A 14,457-nucleotide genomic window follows, 5' to 3' on the forward strand; every position below is an offset into this window, starting at 1 on the left:
GGCTGTGTAGCTTGCTTTAGCCAATGGACTGTTACTGAACGTGATTCAAGCAGAGGCTTTAAATGTGCTTGTGTGGTTAGACTGCCCTCTGGCACTTCTGCTACTAGTCATGAGAAGAACACCGTGTTTAAAGAGGATAAGAGACTCAAACTCCTGGCCTCAAGCGATCCTCCTGGCTCAGCCTCTCAACATGGTGGGATTACAGGCATGAGCCACCGTGGTTGGCCGGAATTACTCGTTTTTCAGGTGGTTGCTTTTAAGTGTTTCTGTTTGTTTTTGAAATACTGAAATTTCATTACAGTGTATCTGAGTATCAGGGTTTTTTTTAATACTGCTCTCAACTGTTGTGTTCTTCAGATTGATGGTTTGTGTCCTCTTTGGTCTCTCCCTTCTCTTCTCTTATTCTGGAACTCATTGTCTTCTTACTGTGTTTTGAATTTCACTTAAACTCTTGTTCATAGTTTTCACATGTTTATATCTCTCTACCCATTCTGGGTTATTTACTCAGGTATATCTTCTAATTACCTAACTCCCTCTTGGGTGTTATCTATCTATTGATTTTTAAATATCAATTATTATATTTTTTCAGTTATAGAAGCTATTTTTCAAAGAGATTTTGTATATATAGTTGCTTTTATTTTCAGTGTCTTTTTTTTGTTTGTTTCATTTGCTCATCTTATGTCTTGAGTAATTTGAAAGATACTTTTCATAGTCCCTACAAAGTTATTTTATTATCTGAAATGCTTGGGAGGATAATACTGTGTTTTTTTTGTATCTGTCGACTCACTATTTTGGTGATAGTATCCTCTGATATTTTGTAGCTTCTTATAATTAGCTCATTTCAATGAGTCCTTTTCTGTAAGAACCCAATCTAGATTGGGTTGAAGGCCCGCACCACCAAAGAATTAGTATATATGCTTCTTTCAGATGTCCTATAAGTATCACCAGCCAGAAACTTATATTTTACATTAATTTTCCTGGCCTGCCATTTTTAGACTAGGCAGGTAGTTAAGTTTAAATGGCAAGCCCATATGAGGTACAGACTCATGAGTACTAATTCTCTTGGGAACTTTGTTTTTTCACACAAAAGACCAGGTAAAGTCTGGCAATCATCTCAATCTTCTTCCTGTGCCATGGAGAGATTTGTTTTTAGCTACCCTTTCAGTAAGTGATGAAAAGTTCTTAGGAGGTCTTGGCTTTATGCTGAGGCATGGTACTAACTCTTGACGTCCTAGGGCTAAAACCCCCATTCTTGTCTTATGTAGGTATTAAGCCTAAATTTCTAGGTTACTGATGACAATAAGTCACCCCCAGGCAAGCACCCATATGATTCTTTCTCTGGTTTTCCATTCTTTCTTGATTGCTTGCATCTAAGCATTTCCTTTCCTTTTTTTTTTTTTAATTAAGCATGTGCTGTGTGATCTTTTTTTTTTTAAAAAAAAAAAAAGCTTAGCTCTGCATTTAAAATGATGTCATATTTGATCCAGCATTTTTAGATATTAGTAGCAAAGTACCTTCCAAGTTACCTATTCTACAGTATTACTGAAACCACAAGTTGTAGTTTATTCCATACTTTGGTTATTTTCCATGTCTACCACTTTAAATTATGAGGTACCCATTGCTTTTATACTTATGAATCTGCCTTCAGATTGGCTTCAGATTGGAATGACATTATCAGTTAATTCAGATTTTCCTGCCTCTTGCTCCTACTTTCTTACTCAGGAGTTCTTACAGGCATTCAGTCATTTCTTTTTGTGCCAAAATGTCCCTTGGTTTTCTGAGTGTTCCTAGGAGACCTCCCAGCTCACCAAATCCTGTGGCCCTCTTTTCCCTCTCTTGCTGGATCTTTCCATGATTGTACTAGAACTGCAAGGTCCCATAACTTCTCACATATCCTTTGTAGGTAGAGAGAGGTGTTTTTCTGCCTGTTATGTTTGACTTAAAATGAAGAGTCTCAAAGCAATATGACTTGGCACTCAATGTATTGCAGAAATTTTTACTGAACAGCTTTGTGTTTTCACTCAAAGAACCCCTCTTCCTAGGGCCAGCCATAACTCCATTTTCTGGATCAAGTATACAGTTGAGTGTCAGATTCCACACCAGTTTTAGAATTTCCCCACCCCAAGCCTGTCTTCACTATTTTCTCTTTCCTTAGAATCATTCCTCTCCCAGGAGGCTCCTCACTACCTCATACAAATCAGCTTCTTCTTTTTTTTTTTTTTAATTTTAGTTTTACCATATTTTGCCCAAACATGCAAATCAACTTCTAATGGTCACACCCATCATGTTACTAGATGATAGCCCAGGATAAGGCATTTGCTCCATCTGAGATCTTAGGTGTCTTAGTCCATTTAGTGTCACTATAACAGAATACATGAGGTTGGGTAATTTATAAAGAAAAGAGGTTTGTTGTAGCTCACGATTCTGGTGTTGGAAAGTCCAAGATCAGGCAGCCCATTTGGTGAGGGTCTTTTGCTGCTTCAACTCATGGCAGAAAATGAAACAGTAAGTGGTCTGTTGTATGCAAAGAGACCAAACACAAGAAGGAACAACCTGCTGTGCAGTAACTAATCAAGTCTCATGAGCTTGAGAACTCACTCAAGCAGGAGGGCACTAATCTATTCATGAGAGATCTGCCCCCATGACCCAAACACCTCCCAACTGGGAATCAAATTTCAACATGAGTTTTGGCAGAAACAAACCACATCCAAACCATAGCACCAGGTAAATTGACAAAGCCTAAAAGAGAGAAATAGGTAAAGGATCTGAGAGATCAGCAGCCCTTTCAAGAGTTTCACAAAGGCTCAAGCACCTTTGAGATTTGGAGGATCTTTCCCCTTAGATTTATCTGGTCGTGGGAGAACAGGGTTCAGTCAAGATCAACATTTTTATTGGGGGGTCCCCTTGACTCTAAGCTAAAATTGGAAGTCTTTTGAGCTTGAGGCTTGGGCCAAATGACACTGCTCTCATTTGGGTCTCTAAGACCTGTCCCAAGGTCCCTGTAGCAGATCCCATTGGAGCCCTGCCTGTATTGCCCTAGGCACTCACAGTTCCCATGCCCATGACCCACTGGCTTCTTACTACAAGTACCTGTGGCTCTCTGAGGGCTTTCTCTGGCTGCAAGAACATGTTGGGGCAGCACAGGGCAGGCTGGAAGTGCTGGGGAGTTTACACCCCTGTGAGCAGCCCTTCACCCATAACTGATGCAAGTTGGAGGACAAATACCTCAGCTTCTTTCCCTCAGATGTGATTACTCTGAAATCTCCCAGAGGTCTCAGATGGATTAAGCTCCAATTATTCATAGAGGCTTCCCTGCCCATATAGTTCCCTGAATTGGCCTCCTTCCTTTTCTTTCCCTTCCTTTCACTTCTCCACTGAGCTACTGGCAGGAGGCAAGAAGCATTTAGGCTGTGCAGGAAAGAGTTTACCCAAATTACAAAGGGGAGAACCTTCTCTGAGGGCAGGCAGCTTTTGATCTCACAGATGGAGGACCAGGCAGAGTGGTCTACTACCGTTGGTTGCGATCCTGGGTTCCTCCCACCCGACAAAGGGTCTCCGTGGTTACCGGCTGGGTCCCAAGGCCAGGGGCCAGGTGCACAGACAAACCTCTGGGGCGGAAGCAGGTAGTGACAGCTTATCAGAGTGCGTGGTGGCGCCTGAAGCTAGGATGCGCCATTAGAACTGATGGGAGGCCTGGGGTGCTGACACAGATCCTTCTTATCTCAATTTGACCTGCCTTGCCAGGCCTATCTGCTTCCTTGGACTTATACAACAAGCCCACTGCAGGGAGAGCTTACCACTTCTTCCTTTCAACTTCTACCCAGGCACTTGGAGGGGGTGAGTGGTTAGGGGTGCGGAAATGGGTCCCATCTGCTCTTGCTCCCCGTTTCTCTCAGTAGCCCTGATGCGAGTCTGGGGATGGGTATCCTGCTGAGGAGGGTTTAGGGTTCCCCTAGAGGCGTCTAGGGCGATGGTTCCCCTGCCTATGCCACCCTCAGAATTCGGGCTCCCCTCCCCCCACACCCAGGACACTGGATGCTGCCCGCTGAGCACAAAACCTGGAGCCAGGATCAATGGAGCGGATGAAGGCGAGCCCGCGGAGATGGCAGGCGCTGCCTGGCGTCTTGTTTGTCCTTTTAAGGACAGGAAGGAGGGAGCTGGTGCAGCGTGACGCTCCCACCTTCCCTTCCACTGCAGAAGTTTGGGCTTTATCTGAAAGATACAGACTAAGCTCAGAATATGCACCCCAGGATTCACAGACCCTCTGAGAACCCGCGGGAGGTGGGACAGGAGGTTGAGCAATCAGCACCCATCCCCAGGCCTGAGAGACATCAGTGGTCCTAGAGGGACTGGAGACCGAGGACGCTATGTCTAATCCCGGATCCCGAACGCGCAACAAAGGGGAATTCGGAGGACGGTAGCAGACGTCTCAAATGGCCCATTTAAAGCGTTAGAACCTCGCTGGCCGCCAAGGGCACCAAATCCTCTTCTCCTCCCTTTCCACTCCTAGTCTGTGGCTGCAGAATCAGGGTGATGCGAGGTCACCTCTGTTGCAGGCGCGTCAGGGAGCATGCCCACACGTTTACCGAGGCTCTCTCAACGCACAGATACAGCCTCCTCCACTCCACGCTCATATCTTCACATAGTCCCTCTCTCTCACACACACGCCCGTTGCAGCGGGCAGGGGAAAACGCACACCCTACTTGGGTATTCCCCGGCTTCTTTGCCCTGCACCATTCGCACCTGGAGAAATCGTTCCAAACGAAGCCTCTGCCTCGGTCGGTGGTGGCTTCTCGAAGTGAAAGAGGACCCGGGAACAGCCCAGCAGTCCTGCGCTTCCAGCTCTCATCTGGAAAGCCTGACCCCGACCCTTCAACCGTCCTTGGGTGGGCGCTCCCACAGGCGGCGCAGGCGCTGCGATCCAATCGGATCCGCACAAAAAGGGACTAGATCTTTTGGGTAATTCAGGCAAATACACCCTCAAACAGGCTCCGCAGGATCGGAGGAGACTGGGACCTAAATGGCTCCAGGCTCTTAACCCTAAAGAGTCCCAGATCTCATTGCTGTGGCTGTGCAAACCCCAGCTTGGACTTGAGGGGCGGGTCTCCTAGGTTAGAGACGCCCATGAGGCTGGGTTGGCGGCTGGCCCTGGGGGCCTGGTGAAATACACAACCCACTTCTGACTTCCTTTATAGCTCTCTTCGCAGGCTAAGGTCATATTGTGGATTTTTGCGGGTCCTTGTTTATTGCCTGACAACCCCCCTCCCCCCAGTAGACTGTAAGGTCCGGGAGAGCAAGGCTGAGTTTGTCCTGGCACCCAACACCGCCACAGCCCTGATGGGCTGTGTTCAAATATCTGTTGAACAAACTTGTAGGTTTTTGTACATAAACGCTCCCCCCACCCCTCGCACCCCCCAGGATTACTGGTTGGAGGGCGGGGCGGGGGGCGGGGAAGAGATTCAGAAACAAACTGTTCTGGCAGTTGAGGGGACCGCTCCTGCATGCTCCTCCTCTGAACACCGGGAGAGCCTTCTCTAGATGTGAACCAACCTCGGAGCTCCTTGGAGCCTTCCTGGAACCCTTTAAACATGCCTGCTCCTCCACCTCCTCCTGCTTCACCGGCCAGAGCCGGTTCCCCCGCCGCCCACCGCGAGGGGATCCCGGCTGGTGCGAACATACAGAACCTACGCGAGGCGGAGCACGCCTTTGTTTCTTCTTTATTTGCGGCTATAATTATGCACCGCACTCTAAATTAGATAGATTTTTTTTCTGATAATACATTTCATCTTATTCACCACGAGCACACCACACGCACAGTAGAACAGTTCCACAACCTGATAAATTGCACAAGATGAGTTTGGATTCCTGAAAACCGGCAGGCAAGCTGGCCCCGCCGCGGCTTCTCGCCTCCTGGCTTAGTTGGAGGAAAATCTCCCACCCGAAATGGATTTCCCGGTCAGCCTTTTCCGCTGCAGGGTTGAACCGTCTCCGGAATGGGAAGCGCTCTTGCTGGAAATGGCTGGACGCTGTAGATTCCGAGCACGGGATGGATGTGAAATGTCCCCCCAAGGTCAAGTTTCCGCGCCTGCGAGCTGCACCCCTTCTCTCTCCCTTCCCACCCCCCTCGGTGACTGGAACCAAATTGGGTCTCTCCTGGAAGGACAGAAACCCCTGCCCACAAATGCGCCCCGCCACCCCCCTCCCCAGCCAGGGTGTTATGGAAAAGAAGGACAACAGAAACGCAGACGCGACGGATCATGAATCCCTAACCCCTCCCACTTCCCCCCCCCATCCCCTAATAATCAGAAACTAGGAACCAGAGATGTTTAAAGCTTGGCTTCCCAAGCGCGGCGGCAGGGCGCAAGAGGCTGGTGGGGGTGGGTTGGGTGGAGGAGGAGCGAGCGCGGGAGCGCGGCCGGGGCTGGCCCCTGCGCCCTAGTCCTCCGCGTTGGTTCGGTAGGCCTCGATGAGGCCCTCGAGCGAGTGCACGAAGCCGGACACGCTGCAGATGCCACCGATGACGAAGATGGCGACGTCGAAGAAGACTTGGTGCCACAGCAGCTTGCGCCAGAGCAGGCGCAGGTGGAAGAGGCTGGGCAGCAAGAAGCAGAGGCCAGCGCCGGTGAGGCTGCCGGTGAGGCCCATGAGCAGCGCAAAGTGCGGCACGTAGATGGCCATGAGCAGAGTGAAGACCACCAGCGCGCAGCGCAGCGTCAGCCCCCACGACTTGAGCCGCCCGTCGCCGCCGTAGCAGGCCGGGAAAAAGGCGCGGCTGCCTTCCTGGAAGAGCGACTTCTCCAGCACCTCGACAGCAGCGAAGAATGGCAGCGGGTAGGACAACAGCGCCTTGGCCACCAGAAAAATGTTGACCACGGCGCGGATGGAGCCGGGCAGGTTATCCGTAATGACCTCCTTGGTCTCGTCGGCCCAGGTGAGGTAGGCGACAAGCGCGAAGAGGCCCTTGAGCACGCAGGCGGCGATGTGCGTCCAGTTCATCATGCAGTGGAACTCGCTGGGCTGCTGCATGTTGCCCTCCAGCGAAGGCAGGAAGATCTGCGACGTATAGCTGAACACGATGATGCCAATGGAGATGGGAAACTTCTTGACATCGATATAAAACTTGACCTTCTCCCAGGCCCAGTCGCGCGCCCGCGATAGACAGTAGGCTATGACCAGGATGTTGATGACGAAGTGGGCCAGAGTGCACAGCAGACTGAACTTGGACACGGCCTTGAGGTTCTTAAGGAAGGCGCAAGGCAGCAGCACGGCCGTGGCGATGATGGACCAGGACTTCTGCGACACAGGCAGCCCCGGGAAGCTGTTGTACATGAGGTTGCCGCTCACCACCACGTACAGGATGCATGTCATCACCAGCTCGATGATCTGCGCCACGTTCACCACGCGGCCGCCCAGCGTGGGGAAGCGCGGGGCGCAGCAAGCGTTGGCTATGGCCACGTACGAGTCCCGCACGCGCACCACCTCGCCGTCCTCATTCTCCTCGTACAGGCACGCGATGAGGATCTTGCCGGTGTAGCAGCACACCACAGCGGCGAAGATGATGAGGAACAAGCCCAGGTAGCCGCCGTGCAGGATGGCGTAGGGCAGGCCCAGCACGAACATGCCCTGTGGAGCGGAGAGGCAACCAGACGGGGGCGCTCAGCGGCCGCGCCGCGGCAGAGGGGACCTGGGGGCGTGGCTTAAAGCTGTGGTCGGAAGGGGGCGTTTAGGGGACTGAGAATTGGACCTAAGCCACCAGGGAGGCGACGTTAAGAGTAGGCTGCAATGGGGAGTGCAGGGGGCCTAACCCCGAGCCTGGGTGTTGAGTCCAAGGTGGAGAGGGAGGTATTTAAGGATAGAAGGAAAAGTGCGCTCATGGCTGGGAGATGGGGAGGAGACTGAGAATAAGGAGCAGCAGCCACAGGAGCGAAAGGGGATGTGGAGGTACTTGGGGTGGTTCGGGGGACAGAACCAGACATGGGGACCAGGGAGGATAAGAGGCGGGAGGGAGCGGGGTGGGAAAAGGGCGCTAAGAAGGGCAGAGAGCCTGGCCTGAGCCCTGGGAGAGTGGCACGGGATGTGAGGTGGGGCTGCAACGGGGTGCACGGAAGCTAAGGAGGGAAATGCGGACGTCTAAGGGCCAAACCAGGAAGGAAACGCTAAAGGCGGCAGCGGGAGGGAAGGAAGATAGGGCTGAGAGGAAGAGGGGCTGGAGGCGGAGCGAAGTCAGGGGCGGCAAGCACAGAGGGAACGTGGAGGGCTTTGGGGAATGGGGCGCGGGGAGGGAGGAGGCGGGGTTGGAAACCCGGAATCTTAGGACAGGGCCCCAGTTGGGTTGGGTTGCGTCGGGGCGGACCCCGAGGCGGATTACTGAGTGGAAGTGGCAGAGGCAGGCAGGATGAGGAGCCCCCGGGAAAGCGCGAGCGCTGCGGGAAAGCCAAGTCAAGCAGGAGGCTAGAACCAGATGCTGTGGGGCAGGACGGGCAGAGCTGTGGAAGTAGGGTTTGAATCCACATAGAGAAGAAACGCTAACGAAATCCAGGGTCCCAGAGGCCTGCGAGCCTCCAGCCTCCTGCCCTGGCCTCCCTCCGGGCCTGCCGAACGAGGCCTTGAAAGACGCCCTGGGGAAGGTGTGGGCAACAACGAAGGCAGTCACGCCCCCGGATCCGAGGGTCCCTGGTCCTTTGTCCTTCAAGGTCATCTCGCTCGACCCTGGAGCGGAAGGCGCCTTGGGTCGGGATATCTAGGGTGCAGGGACCGGTGGAGTCCCGCTGAGCCCAGGAACCCCAGCAACCCGTTGGCGGCCTCCGGCTCCCGGGGAAACCTGCGTTCTGCGCCCCAATAACCCTGCGCTCCAGGGACGCCGCCGAGGCAAGCTGCAGGGCTGAAGCCTCCTCTGCCCCCCAAACCGTGACCTGCCCGCCCCTGCCTGCTCTGGGGGTCGTTAAAAAGGCTCCAAACACGCTCCGGGTGGAATCTGGCGCCTCCTGGTGGGGAGTGGGGGGCTGGAAGCGAAGGGAGAGGTGGTGGGCCTAGAGAGCCGGCCGTTCTTGGCCTCTGGAGGGTGCCTCTCCAGGGTCGCACGCGGAGGAGCTGGCTGCCTCTTTGCGGTGCAGCCGGGATTTCAGGCGAGAGGGGCGAGGCTGCGCTCTCTGTAGATCATATGTGCTTGTGTGGGCACACGTGTGTGCGTTCCTGTGTGTAAGCCTGTATGTCTCCAACAGGGCTGCACCAGAAGGAGCAGGCTGGGTCCTGTCTGCATGAGTCTGTGCGTATGTGCTTGTTATGTTCAAACGAGTATGTGTATGCTTGTTATGTACAGGTATGTGCTTCTGTGTGTGAGGATTCAGGGGTGTAAACAGGTGCATTTGGGGATAGTACTGTGGCCTATATATAGATGCATGTCATGTGCGCCCGTGCCTGCGCGTTTGTTCGTGGGAAGGGGGGCTGTGGGCATGTGTGCTTGCCTATGTACGTGTGCGCGTCTATGCGTATGTGTCGGGGCAGGAGACTCCCGGCTCAGCGATTTCTCCCTCTCCTTTCCGTCAGAAAATGCAGCTGTGAATCCATTCCAGAGTCCAAGGCGATACCGTTCCCTCCAATCCTGATTTTCTTTCTCCCTCATCCCTCCCCGCTTCCTCTCTGGTTTCCCTAGCTTTTGCAGTGTTGGACAGGTGTCTCTGACCGAACCTCAGCCTAGCTGTCCTGCAGCTGGTGCTTCGGGAAGGGATGTGGATCAGGGCGGGAGATGCGGCCCGGAGGCGCAGGTCCCCACACAGGGCAGGGAGGGATTGAAGAAAGGGAGATTCTCGGTTACCAGAGGGGTTCCCAAGGCCTTGATCACCGGGAGACAGTTGGGGGCACAGCCAGGCACGCCGAGCTGGGGGCGAGGGCACAGGCAGAGCTGGGACTCCCGTGCTCACCTGGATGGCGTTGGTCACGTTCCAGCCCGCCTCCCACGCCGTGATCTTGGGCTTGTCGTGGCCTCCGAACTCGCCACCGGCTCCCACGGCCTGGTCCTTGGAACCCGAGGGCGGGAGGGGAGCGCTGCCGCCGCGCTGATAATGGATGTCTCCCTCGACGGGCGGTTCAGCACTCTCGTCCCCGCAGGGCTCGCCCTCGGCTTTCAGGATGTCCATCTGCAGGCCCTGACGGTGCTCAAAGTCGAGGTCGTCGCAGTGCGCGAAGCCCACCGCCTCTTCATCCGTGGCCGCCTGAAAACCCATCCTGGCGAACATGCCGCTAACCTTGGCTTGGGATTTGTTGGACACCGATGTGGCCACGTTGGACAGCTTGCTGCGGAGCAAGGTGGCCATGGCGGCGGCGGGACCGGAGGAAAGGACGGGAGCCGGGAATGCGGGGGACGCGGTGCAGGACTGTGAGGGCCTGGGGGCGCGAGGCCGCTATCTCCGCTCTCTGTCCCCGCGGCTCCCCGGGGCGCTCTGGCTCATGACCCTCTCGGCTGGCGTTCGAGGCTCGCTCGGGGTCGGCCCGGGCGGGCGGGCAGCGGGACTGGCGGAGCCGCGGCGACGGTGGCTAGTGCACTGCGGAGCTGCCGCGGGGCGCAGGCTGGGCTGCGGAGGGCGGCGGCGGCGGCGGCGGCGGCGTCAGAGCAGCTACGCGAAGCTGGCGCGGCGCCCCCTCCCGTGCGCAGCCCGGTGCGCTCCCGCCCCTCGGAATCAGGCGGTGCGGGGGCGGCGGGTGGAGAGGGGAAACACCGGGAGGCAGGGGGCGTGAGGAGGGGGCAAGCAGAAGAGAAAGGGGACACGGAGGGATTCAGACGTGAGGGGGGCAGGAGAAGGGCGCCCTTGGGAAGGAGGCCGGGCGGGGGGAGCAAGGGAAAGAGGGAGCGCTGAGGGCGGGGATGAGGGGGGCCAAGTGCTGCATTTCTGGGGGAGGTGCTAAGCTCCGATCCTGGCCCTTCCCACCTCGCCGCCGCAGGGAGGGAGGAGGCCGGGTGGGCTGACTCTCACAGTCCCTCGCCCCCGGATCACCCCTTCCAGTCCGGGAGCTGTGCGGCCCCAGATCCTCTGGCTAAGGACTGGTCTGGGCGCCCAGAAAGCCGGCAGGACAGAGTTACCTGTCTCTGATGGATCGGGTCGTCTGGGCGTCAGTCTGTCTCCCTGGCACCCATCGCTCGTCCTTAAACCTGGCTGCAAGTCCTCCCCGAAGGCAGCAGTGGCTGGCATGGATCTCTCTCAAGGAGGCTCAGTCCCGGGCTGAGGGGCTCGGTCACCGGGGCTGTCTCCGCCCGTCCAGGGACGCCGCGATGAAAGCGATTCTGCAGGTCGCTCGCCACCAAGGACTCTCCAAATGTGTGCAGAATGGAGGCGAAAGGTTGGCTTTTCGCTTTCTTTTCGTTTGGGGGGTCTGGAAGGAGGACACCTCTCGGCAGCTTCGTGGCGGGTCTGCGAATACCCACGCCGAGAAGGGCGCAGCTGGTGGCAGTCGAAGAGGGAAAAAGGGTTCACAGCGTTGCGGGCCCAGCACCGCGGAGGCGCGCGGTGCGCTCGGCCCCTGCTCCCGGGCTGGAGAACCTGACTGTTTGTGTTGAGTGGGGTACGTGTGTGTGAGCGCCAGTGAGAGAGACATCCAGGGACAAAGACTGATACTGGATCCGATACTGCTTCGGGCTGGATCTGTGTAGACTCCCAGTGTGCGATTTGGTAACCGTGTGCATTCTGCGTCTGAGTGGTGATGTGCGTATTCGAGTCTGCCGCTGCGGAGCTTGTGTGCTGGATTGCGTGTGTATGCGTGTTAACAAATGGGGTTACCTGCGTTTGTGCCTGTGTGAGTCCCTTTGTAGTTGTCTCCGTGCGCGTCCGCTACTCTGTATGGGCTCCTTGCCGGACTCCCAAGCTGTAAGCCGCAGGGTTGGACTGGCAGTCCCAGCCTGGGTGGAGGACAAGTAGTGGCTGTGACTGAAAGTGGGGGAGGAGGTAGGCAGAGAGACTGAGGGACACTAAAAAGGAAGGGGTCCCTAGTCTCCCGTCTCCTGAGGCCCTTTCTCTCTGGGAATCCCAGCCTCCTCCTCCCCTGCAGTATTTCTCATTAGCTCACGTCAGCGCACAAGTAGGGCGGCCTGAGGGCTTTGACCAGAGAGTTTGGAGCTGCCAAGACAAGACAGGCTTCCCTCTCTATACCCCTCCACCCTCTTCCACCCCAAGCACCTCAGTCTCCTAGAGAAGGCTTCTCTCCAGATAGGGAAGCTCCATCCACCATATTGGAAAGAGATGCTCCTCACCCATCCCCAGGTACCCTCTTGAATTCCCCCAGGAGATCTGGAAAGCCTTTACCTCCTGCCTGGAGGGAGCCAAGACAGAAACTCCCTGGTCTCCAGCCACTTTGGCAGGAAAAAAAATTAAATAAATCTCTCCATAGAGCCCTCCTCCAAACAAAGACACTCCAAGTCATGATAGGACTCAGAACAAAGACAGGAAAGAGATTTTTCCTCCTCAAACATAGAGATCCCATCCTCCAAAGAGGTTTTGAAATAGAACTGACGCCCCATCCCACAGATTTGCCCTATGTAGAGACCTGCATATCCAGCAGACCCTCACTTTCCTCCTGGTTTTACAGATAAGCAAACCCAGGCCCGAGCAGTGAGCATCCTGCTCAATGCCATGCAGAGCCCATGTTAAAGCCAGGCTAGAACCCAGGACTCCTAAGGCTCCGTCCCGTGTGCCTTGCCCTCCATGACCTCACTTTGTCCTTAAATCTTCTCTCCCTGGTGCTTGTTTTGTATTTTTTGTCACCTCACTCTCTAAAGAGATGAAATTCAAAATCAGATTCCAGTCCCTCTGGCTGCAATTAGATGCCAGCGGTTGGGGAAGGAACTTCCCTGTTTCCCTTCTTTCCTGCTGTTGGCAATAAATAAATGCCTCTTCCCAGGCTGAAGGCAGGTGTGACAAGCTCCCAAGCAGCCCACTCCTTATTGAAAAATTCTGTGACACTGGACCACATACTGAACTCCTCTTAGCTCCCATTTCCTCATAACTAAAATGTGAAAATAATAACAGCATGATAGAATTATTGAGGGAAGTCAATAAGATCTCGTATAGAAAATGCTTAGCTCATGCTAAGTGCCCAATACTTGGTAGAAATTATTTTATTTTAAAATTTTTATTATTGTTGTTACTATACCTGATGGCTATTTCCCATTGTGTGGTGGCAAAGTGGGTGCACAAGAAAAAGCCAGGAATGGGATCTGAAAGTCTAGTGAGTTGGGAGATACACTCTTCTGTCTTTGCCCTGCCTCTCTCTATCCCTACCGTTCTAGTCCTGAGCTGACCTGGATGGAAGGGAGTGGACATCAGGAGTAGGACAGAGGGCACAGCACCTGGCAGGCAGCCCGGGGGGACAACTAGGGTGACTTACCTAGCTGGTAGTAAGCTGGGCTGTGCTCTAGCGAAGCCATCAACCTCCACATTCTCCTAAGTAGCTTCTTTAGGGGCACTCCCCATGAGAGGATTTTGCAGCAGGCTGGTCCCCTGAGTTGAAACACATCATACACGTACACTCACACACACAGAATGACACAACTGATAGACGCATAAAGAAATGAGGAACAACATAGAGATTCAAGTACATTGGTAGATTTACAGACTGACAGAGCAAAACACAGAGGTCAAGGACAGGCCGACGCAGACCACACAAGATTTGTGCCAAGACTGCCCACCCCACAAAGAAACCAGGACAGACACTGGAGGGTCAGTCCACATGGGCAGAGTCACCTGGATAACAGGCTTAGACACACAGCAGTACAAGGACAGATGTACCCCGGGAGAGCCAAACACACACTGACAAACCCCGAGACACAAGAAACCAGACAGACACACACACACAGAGTCACACTGAGACCGACAGTCAGGACTGCTCCTTCGTGATCACTGTGATGGAGGAGAGAACAAAGGGAGGAGAGGGGCAGGGGAGGCATAAAATGGACGAGCAAGGAGAGGGGAGCAGGGAGACAGAAGCAAGCGTGCCAGGCTGAGCCACCAGCCAGCAGGACACAAAAGAGGCAGAGGTGCCCCAGCCTTCCTCTTTGCCAATGGCAGAACCCAGATCTTGCCACTAAGAAACGGGGGACTGGGAGGGTGTGTGGGAGGGATCAGGAGCTGTCGCTGCCCAGCCTGGGAGGGGGTGGGGGGTGCTCTCCTCCCAGGGCCACACAGGGTCCTGCCACCTTGGGGGGACCCAAGCTGCCCTAGAGAGAGCAGGTGAGGGGCTCCCAGGACTCCTGCCAAGCCCTGTGAAGCAAGGGCTTTTGGATCAGGATTTTGGATCAGGAGGGCTCTGGATAAGACCCCTGGAGCCAGAGTCTGGGTGAATTGCACCCCCCCACACACACACACACGAGTGTGATCTCTCTGTCTTTCATGCCTTCAGTACCCAGGGGGTTAAACGCCTGGCTAACAGAGATGGAGACCACTTTGGGGGAATAAATAGGGTTAAATAGAA

General features: G+C 54.5%; 1 protein-coding gene and 1 long non-coding RNA gene across 2 annotated transcripts; both read right to left on the bottom strand.

Annotated features, from left to right (window-relative positions):
* Window positions 1–5,702: 5,702 nt before the first annotated feature.
* Window positions 5,703–10,608, bottom strand: SLC32A1 (solute carrier family 32 member 1). Its single transcript, XM_045528584.1, has 2 exons — window positions 9,921–10,608; window positions 5,703–7,623 (listed from the first exon to the last, which is right to left on the bottom strand). The coding sequence occupies exons 1-2, from the start codon at window positions 10,311–10,313 to the stop codon at window positions 6,436–6,438; spliced, it is 1,581 nt and encodes a 526-aa protein (XP_045384540.1). The 5' UTR covers window positions 10,314–10,608; the 3' UTR covers window positions 5,703–6,435.
* A 50-nt stretch (window positions 10,609–10,658) lies between these two features.
* Window positions 10,659–13,905, bottom strand: LOC123622336. Its single transcript, XR_006729476.1, has 3 exons — window positions 13,375–13,905; window positions 11,772–11,890; window positions 10,659–11,435 (listed from the first exon to the last, which is right to left on the bottom strand). It is a non-coding gene; the product is annotated as an uncharacterized LOC123622336 (long non-coding RNA).
* Between the last annotated feature and the right edge of the window lie 552 nt (window positions 13,906–14,457).

The sequence above is a fragment of the Lemur catta genome, chromosome 17 (assembly GCF_020740605.2).
Source record: "Lemur catta isolate mLemCat1 chromosome 17, mLemCat1.pri, whole genome shotgun sequence".
In the NCBI taxonomy this organism is placed as follows: domain Eukaryota; kingdom Metazoa; phylum Chordata; class Mammalia; order Primates; family Lemuridae; genus Lemur; species Lemur catta.

Bases quoted from the DNA above. Each gene is read 5' to 3' on its own strand.
- SLC32A1 (XM_045528584.1), bottom strand. From the start codon at position 10,313: ATGGCCACCTTGCTCCGCAGCAAGCTGTCCAACGTGGCCACATCGGTG. The intron at 7,624-9,920 runs GTGAGCACGGGA...TCCGCTCCACAG, and splicing joins ACGTGACCAACGCCATCCAG to GGCATGTTCGTGCTGGGCCT.